The 21,668-nt window shown below is 44.6% G+C and overlaps 2 protein-coding genes and 2 long non-coding RNA genes across 6 annotated transcripts; 1 reads left to right on the top strand and 3 right to left on the bottom strand.

Moving 5' to 3' along the window:
- The first annotated feature begins 3,131 nt into the window (after positions 1 to 3,131).
- LOC4347357 (phosphatidylinositol 4-kinase gamma 5) lies at positions 3,132 to 7,518 on the top strand. Of its 2 annotated transcripts, none has more exons than XM_015756546.3 (2): positions 3,132 to 3,389; positions 4,940 to 7,518. In XM_015756546.3, the coding sequence occupies exon 2, from the start codon at positions 5,152 to 5,154 to the stop codon at positions 7,132 to 7,134; it is 1,983 nt and encodes a 660-aa protein (XP_015612032.1). In that variant the 5' UTR covers positions 3,132 to 3,389; positions 4,940 to 5,151; the 3' UTR covers positions 7,135 to 7,518. The 2 variants fall into 2 exon arrangements, with proteins under 2 accessions (XP_015612032.1, XP_015612033.1); XM_015756547.3 differs by having other exon boundaries at positions 4,912 to 7,518.
- A 4,816-nt stretch (positions 7,519 to 12,334) lies between these two features.
- LOC107278901 (uncharacterized) lies at positions 12,335 to 14,374 on the bottom strand. Its single transcript, XR_001539819.3, has 2 exons — positions 13,366 to 14,374; positions 12,335 to 13,209 (listed from the first exon to the last, which is right to left on the bottom strand). It is a non-coding gene; the product is annotated as an uncharacterized lncRNA (long non-coding RNA).
- Positions 14,375 to 15,293: 919 nt separating this feature from the next.
- LOC136351665 (uncharacterized) lies at positions 15,294 to 16,336 on the bottom strand. The gene is made up of 2 exons (XR_010734850.1): positions 15,730 to 16,336; positions 15,294 to 15,416 (listed from the first exon to the last, which is right to left on the bottom strand). It is a non-coding gene; the product is annotated as an uncharacterized lncRNA (long non-coding RNA).
- Positions 16,337 to 17,620: 1,284 nt separating this feature from the next.
- LOC107277227 (uncharacterized) lies at positions 17,621 to 19,146 on the bottom strand. 2 transcript variants are annotated; one of them, XR_010735154.1, is made up of 4 exons: positions 19,000 to 19,140; positions 18,578 to 18,900; positions 18,270 to 18,319; positions 17,621 to 18,187 (listed from the first exon to the last, which is right to left on the bottom strand). XR_010735154.1 is itself a non-coding variant. In XM_015755940.3 (4 exons), the coding sequence occupies exons 1-4, from the start codon at positions 19,078 to 19,080 to the stop codon at positions 18,083 to 18,085; spliced, it is 390 nt and encodes a 129-aa protein (XP_015611426.1). In that variant the 5' UTR covers positions 19,081 to 19,146; the 3' UTR covers positions 17,621 to 18,082. The 2 variants fall into 2 exon arrangements, 1 of the variants encoding a protein (XP_015611426.1); XM_015755940.3 differs by having other exon boundaries at positions 18,747 to 18,900; positions 19,000 to 19,146.
- Positions 19,147 to 21,668: the final 2,522 nt, after the last annotated feature.

The following is a 21,668-nucleotide window of genomic DNA, read 5'->3' as shown; positions in this document are numbered from 1 at the left end:
TTCTCGTGTACTCTCTCTTATAATAAATCTTGACAACTGTATGTCCAGATTTATAGATAAAAATTACTATATTTAAAATGGAGGTAGTATAAGACTAGGACCTCTTTTCCATTGAATTATTACTTTTAAATCCTTCACTCTCAAGATCTCTAACTCCATTGGATGCATGCATTGTATTTATTAGAGTGATCTAAATTAGGAAATGATAATAATTGTTTCTTAATATTTGAGTTAAGGACGATTGTGTCTTATATTTTGAAATGGGTCTGTTTGGCTGCCATTTTTCGCAGCAGCAAGCAACACAGTTGACCAGTTGTAGCCGCACAACCAAGCGCTGCAGAGCGCTGCCGCAAGAATGACAGCCGAACAGCCCAATGGAGGGAGTAGTTGTATACTGGGGGTAAGGTACTTTGTACCTTTCTAATACTTTTAGCTATCATTCATGACTTTGTTCATCTATTCTATTTATTAATATTATAAAAATATCTAGTATTCTTTAAAAAAGAACTTGCATTAATTTTGTTTGACGATAACTTTTGGACATGTTCTTGTACTTTTTTTTAGGGTAATGTTCTTCTCTACTTAATGGGAACCAATTGCGTTCTTCTCTATTTAATGGGAACCAATTGCTTATGTTAGTTGTCCAATAAATAAATTACTCCAACATAATGCAATAGGTTTTTCAGTATTTTTGGTTAGCATATTTTCCTCTTCAATACTTTATTTCTATGGTGAAAGACAAAAAACAATGAAAAAAAAAGGTGACAACAGTATTAACCTTTACAATTTATATCAAAGGGTTGGAACAACAATAATTATATTAAATATCCTATTTAAACATAGGCTAGAAGGGTGGATTAAAAATATTAATGGTGTGGATAACATGGGTATTTGGTACACACACGACCTACATATCCGACTAGAGATAGGAGGTGAGACGGATCCATGTATTATGTAAGGCAAATTTTGCTACAGGACATCGCAATTGTATGTATTTAGCTCAGGGACACCACGAAAGTGAACATTTGGGGGAAGACATCCCATAATCGTGGATATTTGCCCATGGACACCGCGCCGTCTCCTCTCCACTTGACTTGCTGACGTGGCAGACGAGAGGCTGTTTTTTGGCTCGGTCGGACGCAAATACCCCTTGGCCTTATCTCCGATGGTGTCAGCGGCGGCGGCTCGGGTGCGGCGTGCGAGCCCTCCTCCTCGCCGAAGCGATCGCGTGCAGGGGAAGACTCGGTGTAGGGTGAATCCGGCGAGGAGACCAGTGGTGGGGGAGTGGGCACGCGGCGGCGGCGCCGGCCAGTCATCCTGCGCGGTTTCGTACGAGGAGGAAGAAGGGGATGACGCCGCCAACCCGAGGTAGAACTCGACCGACGGCTCGGCGGAAGGATGGGGTGAGGGGGAGTCGGGCTGCCTCGTCGCCGCGGGTGCAGGTGGTGCCGCCGAGGTACCCAGCTCTAGCAAGGAGAAGAACGAAGGCTGCGCTGGCGGGCCCGCCGCACCGGGGGTCCCATCGATCGGAGGTTGCGGTTCTTCCACCCTGGGTCGCTCCTTGGTGGCCTGACCTTGAGACGGCGGCGAGATCGGGGTGGCGTGGTGGGGCTGCGGGGATGGCTCCGGTGGAGCGTCGGTTGGTAGGGAGTGGTCTCCTTGGAGAGGAGGAGGAGGAGAAGGGGAATGGGATGGCGGAGGTGAACCCATGTGTGTGCTCTCCGGTGGTACGGTTGTCTCCGGCGAGCTCGCCATGGGTGAGGGGGTGGCGCCGCGCGACGGCGGCGGTATATGCGAGTGGATATGAGGAGATAAGGCCGAGGGGTATTTGCGTCCGACCGGGCCAAAAAACAGCCTCCCGTTTGCCACGTCAACACGTCAAGTGGAGAGGAGACGGCGCGGTGTCCGTGGGCAAATATCCAAGATTATGGGATGTTTTCCCCCCAAATGTTCACTTTCGCGGTGTCCCTGAGCTAAATACACACAATTGCGATGTCCTGTAGCAAAATTTGCCATTATGTAATAGAGTAGTACTTGGTTGCAATATTGTCTTGTGTTCTATGACAGGGCCTAGAGTCTTGATTGAGTACTGCTATGTGGTAGATTAGGAAACTTATGCGTGCCCGTTTACGTTTTCCTCTACGTATACAATCTCTAAACAGTAGTAGGGTATTCTCTCTCATCGAGAGGATCTGAATCTATCTAAATCCTTGTCTTTATCATCCATCAACTTTTAGTTCTTATGTGCTATCCCATTTTATCATTGCCAATTCCCATAATCGACAAATGGTTTGCAAAACTGTAGACTAAATAGACAAAACTAAAACTTGAAACGAGCAACCACGATAATTCATAAAATATATCCAAAATTTGATCACCCCGTGTTTTAGTTCGAGGTGTATGTATGACTAGCAAAACAATATGGAGAAATTTGGAAAAAAATTAATTGCATAGTTTAAATTCATCTGTGTTGGTTTTAAGGAATGTCCTCGATAAATTTGAAGGAATGATAAGAAATCACATCACATACAACAAATAAAGAGCGTCAGTGCTATATATCCAAGTATTAGTCTTAAAATATATGCCTTATTATTCACAAACTTTAAATGATAATTGATTTTTTAATAAAAATTAGTGGTTTCACTAAAATGCTAATCCCTTCATCCAAAAATATATCAACATTTAAGTGGACGAGATAAATCATAATATAGACCCTATTTAGATTTGTAGTACCATAATATGTCTTATCAATTTAAAACTTGTTATATTTTGAGATGAACGTAGCAATAGATTTCAACCTACAAAAGTGAAGTAATATAGCACTGATACAATTCAACACATCCATTCCACAAGAAAAAAAATCCAATTCTTCGAACTATCTCCCAAAGATTTAACATCACACCTTGATCAATCCAAAGAAGCTTACCTCTCATTTTTCTTGGCCGTGCACGACCCTGCGGTTTTGTTTTTGCAACATAAGCAACGTTGTAGCGACGTGCAACGCAAGTGGCGCTCTTTTTGTCGCGATCCCAGGAGGCAAAGGACCTTTCCGTCAAAATAGTAAAATTTCGAAGGGTCCTATCGCAAAATTGCAAGGCTATAAGATGGCGCCAAGGGGGATCGCCTTAACCACGGTTTAGATTAACCCGTCACCTAGGGCCTCTTCGAGTTAAGCGCGCAGAGGCCAAGGGAGAAAAGGAAAAAAAAACGAAAAAAAAAGAGAAAAAAAAAAGGACGCGCCACCGCGGCGGGAGAGGCGTACGGCGCACCGGCCGGCCGTCGGATCTGCGCCGGCGACGCGCGCCCCCGCCGGATCCCCGCTGCCGGAGGTGGACGAGGCGGCGCTCCGGCCATTTCCCCGCCCGCGAGCGCCCAGATCCGTCCCGCCGGTGAGTTCTGCCTGCCTGCGACTCCTGCCCTCCTCCTCCTCCACTCGGCTTGTGTGCTGCCTGGGACGATGGATGTCATGCCAACCACGGTGTTGTGCGGGGCTAGCGGGCAGCGGGATGGAGATATCGGGATTTTTTTTTTGTTCGGATGAGTCTCACGGTGTTGTGCTTTGATGGATGTGAGTTCCCTGCGGGAGATTTCGGCTTGTTGTGTTCTCGTTTTCGGTTTAGCGTGTGATCGCAGTTCCTCAAGCCGTTGTCTGAGGATTTCGCCGGTGAACGGTGCAGGATTTGCGAATGTTTGGGGATCGTGTGTAGTTTCGTGATTTCCCAGTGACTTTTTTTTGGTTTTGGTCGATCGAAATGTGTGTGATCTGGTTCTCGTCTAATCACTTCGGAATATGTTAGATTCATGTGCGGTTCACTCCCTCTCTAAATTTTGATGCAACTCTCGTTTTATTCATGTATCGATTTTTTGCGCCGAGTTTTAGGACTCAGCCAGTTCGTGAGAGTTTTTTTTGGAGTTGTTTTTGTGAGTTCGTATTTTGTCGTTTTACATGCAGTGCGAACAAGTTGATGTAGCAGAGAAGTGGAGAATTTCTAGGATCGAATTTTGAGTGATTTTGTTTTTGATTCTGTGTACGGGAAATCGATTTGCTGTGTGCTGGGGGTATTTGTTAAATGGAGCTGTGTAGCTTTTCCAGAGATCATTTCCTTTAATCTATATTCTGGTTCACTCATGGTTGTATTGTATGGGATTTAAATCTATCTGCTGCACTTGTAGTGATCGAGATTATTTTAGATGACTACACTATGCTTTATAGACTTACCATTCGAAAATCACCATGTTTCCACCGTGTGGTTGACTGATTCTTATGACCGGCTTTCATCAGACCCCCCCCCCCCCCCCCCCCCAAAAAAAACTAGTCTCGATCTAACTTACGGAGTAATTAGAACTGCTAAGAGTTTCGTTTGTTCTATGTTGGCCTTCTGTATGTTATTGGCGGGGTGTTTTCCACATGATTTCTGCCGTATATTTTAAAATTTTACCATCAACTGATGATATTGTCTGTCCGGGGTTCAGACCGGAGCTTGCTGTCATACATGATGGACAAAACTATGGTAGTACAAGCTATTTCTCTTACCGGCTTTGATGACTCCCATAGCTGTCGACAAAAGGCTTGTGTAGTTGTGTACCTCTGACTCTGAGAAGTATGAAAACCAGAAGTAAACCAACTTGGCAAGATGTGCTCGGTGTTACGGAACTATAGTTACAAAATTTCGGAAACTAGATTGACGCTTGCAGCGGTACAGATGATCTAAAGACATTTGTTTGTTGAAACAAGTTGAGGCTCGATTAAGGCAGCACTGTAGACAATTTATTGTGTCAAATATCCATATATTTTCCCTTGAATTGCTTTTGTACCATGGATGGTTGTCTTAGATACTTCCTAGCTTTGCCCTAAACTTACTTAAACCTGTGAATGTTGAAAAGCTACCCTTTTTTTTATAAATATTTTAGGTTTCATGGTTCAATTCTTCGTTCTCAGGATATTTGCTGCTCAATTATGCGATAAAGTGCTTCCAGTTGACGCGGAGTTGGTGGAGACGCCTTGCTCTATAATCTATTCTCCATTGCTCAGCAGTGATCAGTTGGAAGATTCTGCCTTTCTTCCTCTTGCTGCCTGTTTGTTTGCTTCCTTGGTGGAGTAGACGAGAGGAGGAGGGCAAGAAGATAAAGGTAGCTTCTTTCAGCCACTCTATGTCCAGGGACTTGGATTGTCCTGTTCAGACACAGATGGCCGTTGCAGTACTGGATCGGAGCTTCAGCAGTGAATATCCTGCAAGCAGCAGAACTGAGGGGAGATCATGTAGTTGGAAAAGAGTCTTTGTCCAAACTGAAAATGGTTATGTCCTGGGCATTGAACTGGAGAGGGGAGAAAATGCACACACTGTGAAAAAGAAGCTCCAGGTAGCCCTCAAGGTACCCACAGAGGAGAGCTCACTGACCTTTGGTGATCTGGTTCTGAATAATGATCTCAGCAGTATTCGCAATGACTCACCACTGCTCCTCAGAAAGAATCAAATGCACCGGAGCAGCTCAACTCCTTGCCTCTCTCCTACTGCTCATGATGTGCAGGAGCAAGATCACAGCGAACCCATTGAAATCCTTGGATGTTTGAGCCCCTCTTCTCGGATGAAGCAGCTTGCTAAGGATGTTGTGGAAGCCATAAGGAATGGTGTTGACCCGGTACCTGTTAATAGTGGCATGGGTGGCGCATACTACTTCAAGAACATTTACGGGGAACGTGTTGCAATTGTCAAGCCAACAGATGAAGAACCATTTGCTCCAAATAATCCTAAAGGTTTTGTGGGGAAGACCCTTGGACTGCCAGGCCTCAAAAGATCAGTACCGGTCGGTGAGACTGGGCTCCGAGAGGTTGCTGCTTACCTTCTTGACCATGATAACTTTGCAAATGTCCCACCCACAATGCTGGTCAAGATCACGCACTCTGTGTTCAATGTGAATGATACTGTCAGCTGCAAAAGTAAAGTCTTCCACAACAAATTGCAGGCTGTGAGCAAGCTTGCATCATTGCAGCAATTTATTGCTCATGATTATGATGCTAGTGACCATGGGACATCAAGCTTCCCTGTATCTGCAGTGCACAGGATTGGCATACTTGACATCAGAATATTCAACACGGACAGGCACGCAGGAAATCTTCTGGTTAGGAAGCTTGGACCTGGGCCTGACAATTTTGGAGTGCAGACTGAACTCATTCCTATTGACCATGGTCTCTGTCTTCCAGAAAGTCTAGAAGACCCTTACTTTGAATGGATTCACTGGCCACAGGCATCCATTCCTTTCACTGAGGAGGAACTCGAATACATTGCAAATCTGGATCCTGTAAAAGATGCTGAAATGCTTCGCTTGGAGCTGCCCTTTATCCGTGGAGCATGTCTGAGGGTGCTGGTGCTATCAACAATATTTCTCAAAGAAGCTGCAGCATTTGGCCTCTGCTTATCAGAGATAGGAGAGATGATGAGTAGGCAATTCACTGGGAAAGAAGAGGAGCCAAGTGAGCTTGAGCTTCTTTGCATGGAGGCAAGGAAGTGGGTCAAGAAAAGAGAGCTATTTCTTCCAGAAGCCGGAGTTGAAGATGACAATGATGGCATCACCCAGTTCTCTATCGACAGCGAAGATGGTTCAGATGCATCTGAATTACCATCTTTCAGCAAGTTCGGGCTCATGAATGCTAGTCACAGAAATCCACTGTCAAAGTTAGATGAGTGTGATGAGGAAGATGGTGAAGAGGAAGAGGATGATGATGGTGATGAAGAGGATGATGATGAAGATATGTTCAAAGATGATGCTGGCAACTTGAAAAATCCGTTTTCGAAGCATATTCCTTCAGTCTCAAAGTTATCAGCATCATTTAAGGGGCTCGGTTTCATTGGGAAAGCTAGAGCCTACCACAAAGGTGTTCCCAAGAACAAGGTGACTGCTAAAACTAACTATAGTGGCAAAGGTAGTGAGCATCAGTCTGGTAGCAGGAGTGCCAATGAGCTTCTCCCTCCCAGCGCCAGTTTTGTGAAGCTGTCCGACATGGGCTCTGATGAGTGGAGCGCATTCCTCGACAAGTTCCAGGAGCTGCTCCCGAGCGCCTTCCGAGCCCGGAAGCACGCCGCTGCTGATGGCCCTCGTCCGTTGCAGAGGCTGGGCACTTCTTGCCAGTTTTGAAACTAGAAGAAGAAGAAGCAGCAGCTTTATACCAAGGTAATGTAGATGGAACCCATCAGGTGTTCAGCAGCAGCAGCTTTGTCCGTCGAAGGCAGCTAGCAGAAGCTCTGTACGCTTGTAGGTGTCTGTTCTCGGAGAAGATATAGAGGTGGTTCGGGAATAAGACCGTCCGTCCTTGACAAATATGAGCTTGCAGGAGGGTTTGTGTCGTGTTTGTGAATAGCTTTGACATATGTGTTGGGTTGTTCTTTCATCTGTACATATATGAAATGAATGAGTACCTCTCGATACCGGGCTTGACCTGGTAGTGGTGAGTGTGCTGGCCTTGCCGGTGTACCGGCGCTGTACCATTTTGGAGACGTTTACCTGGATATTATTACTGCAGATATGCACACACACACACACACACACTATATATATATATATATATATATATATATATATATATATATATATATATATATATATATATATATATATATATATATATATATATATATATATATATATATATATATAACCAGTTTGTATCTGTAATCTGTAGAGATCCTCATCGGTGCTCTTGTGGATGAACTATCCAGAACTTGCATCAGAAAAAAAATGTCAATAAGCAATTCCTTACTCTGCTTGCATGTTTGGCTGATATCACCATCAGTGTGGGTCTCTCATGCCTCTCCTGCAGAAATCTTGTGTTACTACTAAATGATATCCTTGTGATATCTACCTACGAAAGCACCGATTTTCTGGTCTCCAACATCGTTGTTTTCTGCCGGGATTGACGTATGCTCTTGGAGAGATCGCCTGGGACTGTTTCTGATATCGCCAGCATATGTCCTGTAGACATTCAAGGGAGCCGCCACCCCTGCTGTGTTATCCACAGCATAAGTGACCTTTTTTATGCCCTTTCTTCCTTCCCTTGTCAGGAGTGTGAGTCAGGTTAGGTAGCACGTCCATCTCATCTTACACCCTCACAGCTCATCACAAGTGGAGGTTGCTTTCCATGGCGAAACGGAGGGGTTGTTTAGATTCACGGGTGTAAAATTTTAACGTATCACATCGGATATTATGTAGAGTATCACATGAGATGTTCGGGTATTAATAAAAAATAATTACAGAATCCGTCAGTAAACCGCGAGATGAATTTATTAAGCCTAATTAACATGTCATTAGTAAATATTTACTGTAGCACCACATTATCAAATCATGAAGCAATTAGGCTAAAAAATTCATCTTGTAAATTAGTCGTAATATGTGCAATTAGTTATGTTTTAGCCTATATTTAATATTTTATGTAGATGTTTAAACGTTCGATATGATAGGCGTAAAATTTTTTGCGTGGCATGTAAACAGGGCCTGAACTCATCTCGTAGGTAAAAAGGAAAAAAAACTGAAAATATTCAGAGGAATATGATGCTCTCGAGCTCAGAAGTCGACGTCCATAACAGCAACAGGTGTCTCGCCCTCCTCCCGCTGTGTCGCCTCGCCGTAGGCGCCAACGCGCGCGGGGGCGTCCTGGCCGCGGCCGTCTCGTCATCGTCAATTCGTCATGTCGCGCGCGGTGTATTATTGGCTACGCGTCGCCGTCGTCGCCCACGCGGCGCGTTTGGTGGCGTAGTGATCTCGGCGGCGGCATGGGCGAGGAGTGGAAAGCGCGCGTGGTCGGGTTCGCCACGGCTGCCATTGGCTCTGCTTGATTGTTTGTTTGGATGGGCAGCTGCTACGGCAAGGGAAGGGAGAGGCTTTTTCTCTTTTTTTCTTCTTGGAACTCCCGGTAACAGGAGGCACGCAACTGGCATGTGAGAGCTGCTATATATGTTTCCTGTTGGTGAGAGCTGCTATGCTTGCTTGAGTTTCAATTCAACGGACAACAGTCCCGTGGAAGCTTGAACTGAGATTGTTTTTTTTCGGACGTACAAAAGAGTTGCACAAAAGTATATCTACTACTATTTAAAAAATAAGAGGTGCTTCCATCGTCCGTTAAAAAAACCGGGTGAAAAAAAACCGGAACGAATCCGATTCATCAACGCGGTAAAAGAAAAATCGGGAAAAAAAAAGAATATGTCCGATTCCACAAAAATAGGAAACAAACTCCCATCTGTTTTCATTTGAGCTGATTAGGACTTTGTTTCTGTTTGGGCGAATAGGACTTGGTTTGAATTATACCAAGTCCTATTCGGTTAGCATCACCAGGAGAACCGACACCATTCACAGAGAGAGAGAGAAAGAGACGACGCCGCCACCTCTCCCGCCCCCGTCGAACCGCAGCCGCCTCCATGCCGCCGAATCTGGCGGAGGCGAGGTCCGGCCCGCCGCCCCTCCCACCCCCGCCGGGCTGCAGCTGCCTCCACACCGCCGGATCTGGCGGAGGCGAGGCCCGACCAGCGTTCCATGACATCCGCCACCACCACCACTGCCGCACCTCCCCACCATGCACAGAGAGAAAGAGATGACGCCGCCGCCTCTCCTGCCCTCGCCGGACCACAGCCGCTTCCATGCCGCCAGATCTGGCGGAGGCGAGGTCCGGCCCGCCGCCCCTCCCGCTCCCGCCGGGCCGCAGCCGCCTCCACGCCGCCGTTGTTCGGGGAGAGGGCGCCGCGCCGTTGGTTGTGGGGGAGGGCGCCGCCGCCGCCGCTCGCGGGAAGAGGGGCGCCGTCGCCGCCGCTCGGGGGCGCGGAGGGGAGGGCGGCGATGTGAGATGGGAGGGAGGGAAATGGGCTAGGGTTTTGTTTCCCCGATATCGACGCTCGGCCGTCCGATCAAGACCCTAAAGATCGGACGATCGGTGTCGTCCAGGCCGAAATCAGCCCAAGAGGGATCGAGAGTGAGGCCACTTTTCTGGCCCAAGCCCAGGTTGTGGCCTGGGGAGGGGAAGTGCACTTGCGCGTGCACAAAAGGCCGTGGACCGACCGGCAAGGGCCGGAAATAAGTCTATTTTAGGTCCCTCAGGCCTAAAAAAAGAGAATAAGTTCATTTTTAGTGCTCATTTTTTCAGAAGCATTACAATTATAAGTTATTGAATGTGTTTATTTCGAAGCAAACCTAAAAGGAAGTATTTTCTTTCTTTTTCCAAGTAAATAATTGTTAAATGACGTTTGTATTAATAAAATTAACAATTAAGCTCTGAAAAATTCAAATATAATTTCAAAGAGCGTAACTAATCATGGAGAATTTAAAAAAAATTAAATTTAACCATGTCATTTTATTTCTCACACTTGCTTTACTTGTAAATTTATTTAATTATACACATACCTACTTAAAAATACCAAATATTTCAGCGAATTTGTATTTTAATTAATTGCATATTTTTCTAATCTGTACGCTTCACATTGTAACACACAGGCACTTTTGCTAGACCAAACAACACTTTTGGTCAATATACACACTCCGTAATCACCCGGTGCAACGCACGGGTACTTTTGCTAGTTAGAAGGAAAAAGAGAACATCTACTCCCTCACCTTTTTTTTGGATGGGAGGGAATATGACTTGCCTAGGTGGTTGCCGAGGAATACATAGAGAACAAGAACTAGATGGTCGCCGAGGAATACATGGAAAACAAGAACAAAAATAACTATTTCAGACAACAGGAAAAGACTAGCAGCAAAAATGTAACAACCCTTCCTGTAGAACCGCGTAGCCAGCCCATCCGATGAACGAGCCCACTTACACATGCCACCCTATTTACACTTTCGTCATCGCTTTGTGTAAAAGGGTTAACCTGAGAGTGGCATGGTTGAAGGGACAAGGCCTTATAAGTTGGTTTCACCCTTGTTAAAATAGCAAGGTGGTACTACACATGCGCACACGGCTCATATGGGCCACACATACCTCATTCTAAATGGACCGGGATGTAAAAAAAGAACTAGACAGTTAACAAAACATCTAATGGGCTAGCGTTCGCTTCCATCCACTATTGCCTCTCCTTGTTAATCCAATCGATCACTTAAGCATGAGTTTGTTTTCGGGACTAGGTGGGATGGAATGAAACCATCATTGATTTTGGGGTTGGGATGATTCCATTCACATGTTTGGTTTGTAGGATGGGACTATCCAAATTTTTTTTTGGTTAAAGAGGCGAGGGAGAGATGGGATGGACGTCGTTTGCAACCACCGTCAACGACCATCGTCATCGACGCTGCCGCAGCCGGAGCACTCACACTCACTCGTCGTCGTCGTCGTCGCCGCACCACCGAATCCGCCATTGCCAAGCCTCCTGCCGCCGCCACCGTCGAAGCACTCACCCTCGCCCGTCGTCGCCGTAGCCCTCCTCGCCTCCGGATCCGCTGCTGCAGCCCTCCCCTCCTCGAGATCCTCCGTCGCAGCCCTCCCCGCCTCTGGATTCGCCGCTGCCGTCCTCCCCATCACCGAATCTGTCGTCGCCAAGCCCCCATTCGTCGTCGTCGCCCGAGCTGCCTGCTGCCGCTCGAGCCCGCCATCGTCATCACTCACAGTGGGCGGAGGAGCACGAGCGGAGTGCGACGATGTGAGTGAAAGGGGACAGTGCGAGCGAGTGAACGGGGTGAAGCGGCGCGCCTCACGCCGTGAGCCCGTTCCAGGTGAGACGAGCTCATCCGCGAGATTTTGCAGGATGGATTGGTCCCGGATCTGAGAGGAATATTTCTCTCCAGGGATCAACCCATCCCACTCACCCTTAAATCAAACATCTCAAAAAGTAGATTCGTCCCATGTTATTCAATCATATCCCATCCTTACAACCATCCTTACAACCAAACACTATCTACGGCATTTAAGAGAGAATATCGTCGATGACGCGAAGATGCCAAGAGACGAGAACGATGGGAGTATCAAAACCTCATTTGAGCTACTTGCCCAGTCGACCCCTCGAAAGGTGCCAGTGCCACCACTCGTGAAGCAGGGCATGTCGGTCCGACGAAAGGTCGCCTCTGCCAAAGGTTAGCACGTAAAGCCAAACTTTATGAGCAAAGACGCGCTCGATCAGGATGTGGTTTACCGTCTCCTCCTATGCACAAAAATGACACAACGAGTGGTTGTCCATCCATGCGTTGCATCCAAAAACCGTGCCAGTGCCAGCCATAAAAACAGCTTACACTTGGCTGGCCCCCACTGTGCCGAAGTCGCTCGACATAGGGAAGAAGTGCCGCTAGAAGAAAATTTGAACAGAGTCTCACAGAATTATCATGTTCTCAGTTCTCTCAATCTAAAATAGAAGATAGTACTCCCTTTTGAGATAATGGAAACTTTATTTAGACTCAATTAATTACATCAAAAATGATACAATTAAACTAAGTCACCCCCGGCCTCTGCATAAAATACACACAGCCAAAAAAGGAAAGAAACAACTAGAACATCTCCAAAGTACAAAAGTTTGACAGAAACATACTCCCTCCATTACAAATTGATCTACATATAGTTTTTTTAGGTTATTATTAAATGATCTACACATCTGTGTTCATTCATAATGCAATATCTTGATTTGCTATTGGCTAGAAAATAGTGGGGATGGTGCATGCATTAAGTTTGTTGCTAGAGTAAATATAGTATGAGAGAGTTATTAGCTTTTCTTGGTCTTGATCTACATATAAAATATGTAGATCAATTTGGAATGGAGAGAGTATATCTTATTGGCTATCAATCCGTAAACTAGACCGTCACCCATGTTCCTGGGTAAAAAAACTCCTGTTCCACCTGGTCCAACTGCAACTGTCGAGATACCACCGTATATCTTAATAGCTATCAATCCGTAGACTAGACCGCCACCCATGCTCCTGGGTAAAAAACTCATGTACTACCTGGTCCAACTGTCGAGATATCACTGTAATAGTATCCCGCAGTCCTGGTTGGTGGAGGATAGCCCAGGTACATAGCCACCGGGTAACTAAGGTGATAACCTGCGAAGGAGAAGACACCATCTTGATTACTCCATTCCTACTTAGCCAAATGGACCAACACAGAGCTGTTGCACCCATCAAAAGCAGATTCCTCATTTCTTTGGGGACACATGATAGCCAACTCCCAAACATATGACCAACATTGCGAGGAGGTTTCAGATTAGAAGCCAAATGAATTACAGACCACACCAAGCGAGATAAGCGGCACTGAAAGAATAAATGTTGGATAGTGTCAAGCCCGGAAATTCACTAGTAATTTCCGAACTAATTTGTGCATAAAATCCTCGTCTAGGAATCAGCCGAGGTACACAAACTGACAATTTAATATACAAATCCATCATAATAATAACGTTGCATACTTACAAAAGAAAAGAAAAACAGCAACGGATTAACGGTCTAGCGATGAATTCAGCTCCACTCCCACAGGCAGCTCAACTGGGGTATAAGCCAAACGTCTTCTCCTTCTGGATCCTTTCTCTTCAAAGGAGGTTGATTGATTATTGCAAGGTGAGCATATGACATACTCAACAAATCACACAGCAAATATGCAAGTGTACAAGGATACCTGGCATAATATAGGCTCATTTGCAAAAGCAGCATTTAGCAAACATTTAAGAGAAGTAAAACAGTAGAGTAATTAATCATCAATTTTAATCAACACTGAACAGCACACCCATACTGCTCAGGCCCAACCATCCTGAACAACCATACCCGGTTGTACAGATCTAACTCCAAACCAGAAGCTAAGCAAATTATTACCAGTTATAGCATCAATAATTTTTGTGAGAGGTATGAGACTAATCACGAAAAACATTGCTCAACCCGCCCATAACCGCGGGCACGGCTATTCAAATAGTTTTACTTTGGCCAGAGGTGTACCACTGTACCCACAAGACACAGCCTCAACATCATGTCTACCATGCGTCGCGATACTGGAAAGTACCTGAATAGAGGCTATGAAAATACCCTCAGCACAACACAACTCACCACAGTGCACCATTCCTGGATCATAATCACCCCCTCTATAAATATAACCAGAGGCATGGACTCCCCAGCGACCCCCCACGGACTTCTCGCCGCTTCTCAGTCTGGCACCCCACAATGAATCATGCTATACAAAAGGTAAAGCCGTTGCCCACGCTGGCTTGTGGTTGGTACAGTTAATGTCTCACAACAGTAGCTCGCGAACCGGTCCTTAATTGTCATGAGCACGACCTTTAAAACCATGTGCTCACAACCCACCATTGTCAAGTTTTAATTATCATAACACGATTAACCATCATGGGCTACCATTGAATATAATCATAAATAATAATGTAGTATGATTCATCCTATTAATAAGCTAATGTTTCTAAGCATGGCTAAGCATATATATATATATATATATATATATATATATATATATATATATATATATATATATATATATATATATATATATATATATATATATATATATATATATATATATATATATATATATATATATATATATATATATATATATATATATATATATATATATATATATATATATATATATATATATATATATATATATATATATATATATATATATATATATATATATATATATATATATATATATATATATATATATATATATGATACACATATGGGACTCCATGGTGCCCGGGCTCCAATGTATAAAACACACAAATTCTCTCAAATTTTTTAAAATTTTCAAATTGTGAGTATATACCTAGGTATATGAATTTGATTCATACAAATACCTAACAACAAAACAACTCAAACTCAACTTTATTTCACAATTCATTATTACATACCTAACGAATTATATGTTTGGATGTTATATACTTAGAACTAAAATCTAAAAAAAAAAGTTTAAACTCAGTTCAAACTTGTTAGTAAAGAAGTTAATGTTCATATCTAAACATTTAAAAAAATTTCATACTCATTCAAATTGGGTATATACTCAATTTGAATCTTGGAGCCCATACTCCATATAGCACCAATCAATTTATATATATATATATATATATATATATATATATATATATATATATATATATATATATATATATATATATATATATATATATATATATATATATATATATATATAGCTTTTAGCTGAACCAAACCAATATATAAGGTTCAAACTAATCAATTTGTTACCCAAGGTATCGAGGAATAGAGTAATCAATGCAATTTGGCCATAACAAAAGGAATAGGTTCACACCATCCGGTGACATTCGAAAATAAATGCACAGTTGAAATAAATAGAGAATTTAAATATAGGATCAACATGCTCAAAGGATTGGATTGTGTTTAGGATCTGTGTGACTTGCCTTGCAATAATCGGTCTTCAAATAGTCTTCTAAACCAGTTTCGACGCACTCGCGAACCTTCGCAACAACGGAAACGACGAGCTAACACGTAAAACGAAGAAAAAAACTAATAAAAACCAAATAAACAGTATATAAAAAGTAAACAAACATGTAGATCATGATTTTAAGTGAATTTAGCAACTTGAATGACTCAAATCCGAGTTATGATGATTTAATTATGAATTTCCGAAGTTTAATCAGATTTTATCTAATACAGAAAAACTAAAAAAAGATTTATGATGTCGCGATGACATCATCGCAGCGATGGCACTGGACCACAACTCCGCCGGCGATAGAGAGCTCGGTTGGGCTATCTGAAGACACCAACACAAAGAGGACGACGACGCGAGCTCACCGGTGCAAAGAAAAACGACGGACGACGACAAACGACGGCCGGCGACGAGGTCCCAAGGCGGCACGGTTCGGCTCAACGTCGACGGCGGCGCTCCGGCGGTCTTCGGCGGCTGCAAAGGGGCGGACGGGGTGCTCCTCCTCCTCACGAACCCGACGGTGGCGACGTAAGGCGGCGGCGACGACCACAGCAGCGGCGCGGCGCGGCTGAAGCGACGACAACGACGGCGACGACTAGGGCTACGCGGTGGCGGCGCTACGGGCGACGGCTGCGGCTTGGACTCGACGCAAACGGAAGAGGGCAGCTAGGGGATCCTTTATATAGGCATGGGTGAGGGAGATCGGACTCCAAACGAAAGGATTTGAGCCGGAAAATCCGAGGGTTAGGTGGAGAGATAAACACGAACCGAGCTCGATTCCGCGTTGATTTCTTCGGGATAAAGTTCGATTCTTGGGGGAAAAGTAGAGGAGATATAAAGGAATATTTCCCCTCAACTAATTTTGAAATAACACGAGAGAGGAGACCGGATTTGGAGGGGAAATCGACGGCAACTGTGCACGGGACGGCTGGCTCGGCTCTGCCTGGAGGTTGAAGATGGTACTGTAGCGATAGGGAGGCAAAGAAGACTTTCGGCTGGGCTTATTCTTCCAAGGACTGATTAAAGGAGGGATACAAAGCAGACTTGATAGAGACAGGAAGAGGAGCTGCTGGATCGGCTGGGCTGAAGAAGGAGGGAATGGGCTGAAAAGGGCCCAAGACTAGGAAGATGATTTTTATTACTTTTCCAATTAAATTAATCACTGAAATGATCTTTGAATTGTTAAAAATACTTCCAATGCTCAAATAATTTCAAGAAAAATCCTGAAAATATTTGGACACTCAAAGTACTTAAAAAGATTATAATAAGACCATTTAATGATTAATTTAATATGTGGATAATTACTGAAATGTTGTTTGTATGATTAAAATTAGGAATTGAGCTCCGAAAAATCCGAGAAAATTCCAGAGAGTATAATTAACCATGAAGAATTTAATAAAAATTAAATCCATCCATGCTTTATATTTAAGAAATTTTATTTCCCACATTTAACTTCACTTGTAAATTAATGAACATTTAATATAAATTTTAATGATAATGTATTAAATAATTTATAAATCCTAAAACGAAAATCAGGATGCGACAGATAGTTTCATCCTTGTGGCAGAAACATGTCTTGCTGCCTTTCCAATTTCTCTTAGCAAGGTTGTCCTTGGTGAGAGATAGTACTCCCTATAGTCAAAAATAGCCCGAGACTCTTTTTAGATGGGCTGGTTTGGAACTTCGGACGAATGCCATGGGCCAAACGAAGTCAGAAATTGCCCAACAACTCAAGGAACTGTGAATCTTCCATGTCCCTCCCCCATCACTGCAAACTGAACGACCTGAAGAACATACTGCTGCACTTCACATGATGCTACAGCATGAAGTACAAGGGCCGCCGTCCATTTAACAGCAGAGTGGCCCTTTGGCCCCGGTTACCACCAGGTGGTCGTAACAGTAAGGGCTTAATAACCCCACAAAGTTCAAAAGAAATTTAAATAAAAAAATACTGTTTTTAACTTTTCACCATGGTTATTGTGGTTACGGGACTTACCACCTGGGTGCGATAACCCCTCCTCTCTGGTACCTTTGGTAAGGAAAACCTTATCTGACAGTTACCACCTTGTCCTATTCTTTTCTTATTAAGATATAGATTTACCTCGGTTTACGTTAGCACGTGCTTTTCAAACTATTAAACGGCGTGTTCTGTGTGAAAATTTGATATGTAGAAGTTGTTTTAAAATACCAAATATATCAATTTGTCAAGTTTCTAATAATTAAAACTTAATCGATCATATGCTAATAGCTTTCTCATTTTACGTGTGTCAACTTAATCATAATCTTCATCAGTTCCAAACAATTCTGCAACTTCAGAAATGTTGCTGAAAGATTACAGATGTTCCCCACACCAATCTCCGAGGACATATCACACACACCAAAACTGCCCATCTCCTCAACCGTAGTGGCCAGGAATGGGCTATAATGCTACATATTGCTTGGGGTCAGAACGGGTACCTACCTTACCTAGCTAGCTATCAGCTAACTAATGACTACCATATGTATCTGACAAAAAAAAAAGCAGAGAAGAAATACATGTATCTATGAAGGTAGAGGAGTCAGCATCTCGATCTCATGTTCCGATATATAGCTAGTAGATATCTAGCTAGCTAAGTCAAAAATGTGTCTAGGGCTTCTCGACGAGCTCATGGTCCAACGGAGCATCGTTGTTGATCGGTCGATGATGACGAGCATCCTGCGTCTTGTAGTCCATGCTCATCATCCTGGACACCGCGGCGGCAGTATCGTCATGCTTACTTGGCTCCTGAAACATGACAGATGAGTTGTTGCTGCTGCTGAAGCTCCCCCCTTGCTCTGCTTCTCCTGAAATGCAAACAAGAACATACATCAGCAAACTGTAGAAGCTGATACTCGTGCAAGCTTGCACACAGGTGAATGCACATACCTCATGATTTACAGCTTTAGCAGATGCATCTGCTTCTTGATTTGCTGCTCCTGGAACAACAGAAATGACACATTTCAGCCCCTCATTAAGAGGTGATTTAATTCTGTCAGAAAAGCAGTATAACTGAACTAACTACGCTTCGCTAATGCAATGCTAATGACAGGATCAAGTCTGGGTGCTAAAATTTTTGGGAGGTATCAGAGATTAAGAGCCTACAAGAAAAGCACAAAAAACACACTATCTGGTTCAAATTAGTCCCTAGTAAATCAATCAGTGGCAACAACCAAGAAGAAGTCTAAAGTCTTTGCCTTTTCTTTTTCTCTCAGTTATTCCTTGGTGGATGAGTTCTCGGAGTGCGGTAATCGGAGCTGAACGGCACGAGGCCGGCAAACCCGTGCTTGCCGCCACTCTTGCCGACAACGGCAACATCTACGGCTCTCTCGCTTCCATTTCCATGGACATGGGCAGTGTTTGCACCTGTGTTCTTCTTATTCTTCTCCTCTCCTCCTCCCTTGCCTTCCACCACCACCACACCACCATGTCCCAGCCGACCTGCAGCTGCCATTGCCTTCCTTCCTCTCAACCATTTCCGACCCGTTATCGGCATCGCATTTTCTCGCAATAACCTTTCCTGCATTTTTATACAAGAAGCAGAAAAATAACCTGAGTTTCACTTGCAAAGTTACTACAACTAGTTGGCAGAATTGTAGTGGTCAGTAGTAGTACTAACCTCGTTGGCTTCAGAAGCTGAAGCAGACAGAGCAGACAGGGAGAGCAGGAGTAGCAGAAGAAGAACACCTGCGCACCTCATGTTGCCACACGGACACAAACCCTGCAAGCCAAGCCAGTTGCCAAACTCTGAACCAGCACAGGATCAAAGGAGAGGTTTAGATGGCAAGTGAAGGGGTTTTATAAGGCTTCAGAGCTTCAGATCAACAGAGATGTGTTAGTCAAAGAGAGCTACTGCATATTCAAATTGCCATCTGACAACGCCCTCTAGAATACCAAACTGTCCCCGGCCGTGTACGTGCTTTCCGTTTTTCTTAATCCTTTTTTCTCACCTTCTCTCTCTCTCTCTCTCTAGCGCGCACGCACACCGATGCACGCACGCAGTGGTCCTAGCTACGAGTCGAAATCTTGAACTCGCTCTTGCTTGTCACATGGAAGGATATCAAATTTATCAAATTCTGAGGCGAAAAAACGATCGAAACCGATCAATCTCCGGGGCACTCATCACCGGCCATCGGGGTTCAGACAAGGATCACTCCCATTGAGGCTTCTGCCGCGACGGAATGCACGCAAGAATGGAAAGCCCCGAGAAGTGATGATTTTTTGCATTGTTCTCTCTGCCCTCCATTCGCGCCGCCGCGCGCTCGACGATGAGATGCAACGGAGGCGATCGCCATCGGATGCGTAGATCCACGCATCTGAGATGTCTTCAGATCGACGAACCCTGCGTGCATTGGAGACGGTAAACTAGTACAAAACCGTCTCGCATTCTCGTGTGTGAGATCCAGCTCCCTATAATACTCCCCTTGGTTCTTGCAGGGAGATCACTAGCTAGGGTCTAGGATTCCTTCAGAGACCAAGCTGCCATTGTTGTGCTTAGCTAGGGGTACCAATTAGTAGGGAAAAATATGTAGTGCAAACCATATATGCAGTGGAAACTTGGAAACTACCGTTGGACCGAGAAACGACGTCAGAGTTTCGTCCACGTCACCATGAGTTAAAATTTAACTCGCAGATTCACTCATGAGTTAAAATTTCATTGGGAGTTAAAATTTAACTCATGGTGACGTGGACGAATCTCGAACGTCCATTTCTCGATCCAACAGTAGTTTCCAAGTTTCCACTACATATGTGGTTTGCACTACATATTTTTTCAGTTAGTAGCACTGACACAGTGATTACTTGCGCACTACGGAGTTAATTACAGCATCTGGAGGAGTGTGATCTGATCTGCCAAGTGGTAACGGTGAGATTGGTGAGTGAGTGGTGAATGATGAAGTGATGGGTGAGTGGTCTTGATTAATTACCAAAGATAATGTGGGAGGAGGGTTTATTTTTGCAGCTACCTAAGAGCACCCGCAATGGTAAAGTAAGGTGCTCTCTATAAAACATGTGCATCTCAGCAATAGACTCGATTAATAGTAAACCACCTTAATAGTATGTCTATATTGGTATCTATAGCTCTCTCATGCATTGCCTCATTTTTTTCTATAGACTATCTCTAAGTTAGTAGATAGTTTTGCTCTCTCTCTTCATTTAATACTTTCCAAGTAGGAAAATATGCTGACATGGATCTCTTGTAGAGAGTCTATAGATAACTATTGTGGGTGCCCTAAGCAGGGGGCCACGTTGCTTAACAGTCAAGATTCTTTGCCCCTAGTAACTAGTAATTTAGGGCCCTAACCATTTGTTTGCTACCCCGGTCAAAGATCTGTCACACAGCTGCATCGTGGTGATGGAATTAACAATTGGCGCGTGAGAGAGAGATCGGGCATTGATTCAAGCGAGTGCTGGTGCCAAGCGGTCCGGGATTAGTACTAGTCTAGCTTAGCACTAGTATTACCGCGGCGATCGAGATGGTGAGTGTGTTCGTGGTCATGGTCAGACCCGTGGCCCCACCTGGCAGTGTCTGGTGATGGGGCGTGACAGTTTGTTGTCGTTGCTACTATCTCGATCATGGTTTCAGTTTGTTGTCTTCCAGATTTTCAGTTGGTAGTTGAGTGCTCTGCTACTAATTTCTTCAGTCCCAGAGCGTCTGGATCTGGCTGTCCCTGGCGCCTCGCATCTTTGACTGTGCCGCACGGGCGCTGCTGCTGCTGCTGCAGTGCTCTGTCTCGCGTAGGTTTGACATGAGGCGAGAGGCATGGTCGCATGGACGCATGGTGTGCATGCATTGATACGATGAAAAGTTCACAGTGGCGGCTTTGGTTCGCTAGCTGCTCGTCGTCTTCTTGTCGCCCGGCAATAAGCTCCGGCTGCGAACGTCGCGTGCGGACGCCGTTTTTTTTTTCTGGCCGGTGCGCGCTTCTGATTCAACGGTTCTCACTTCTCAGGCGTGGTGGTGGTAAGGGTGCGCGGCGTGCGTGCGTGCGTGCGTACGAGTCCGGTTTTGCGGTGGCGTGTGGCTGCGGTGAGCAGACGGGGGTGAGTCGACGTGCGAGCGGGGCACCCGGTGCGGATTGGCAGGTCGCGCGCGTGCCGTGTGCAGCGCCAGTCGCCGACGCGGATTGCAGTGGTTTTCGTGGGCGGAATTGGTCTATTATGCCTCTCTCAACTCATGCACAAGCTTGAATCGTACCTCTTAACTGTAAAACCGGGTATAACCCGTCCCTTAACTCCCAAAACCGATACAAATCGACTCTCTGAACTGTTTCGGAGGTGGTTTTATCC

This window comes from Oryza sativa, chromosome 9, assembly GCF_034140825.1.
Source record: "Oryza sativa Japonica Group chromosome 9, ASM3414082v1".
NCBI classification, from domain to species: domain Eukaryota; kingdom Viridiplantae; phylum Streptophyta; class Magnoliopsida; order Poales; family Poaceae; genus Oryza; species Oryza sativa.
The sequence above is the reverse complement of the archived record's forward strand: the minus strand, read 5'-3'. Positions and strand labels throughout refer to the sequence as shown.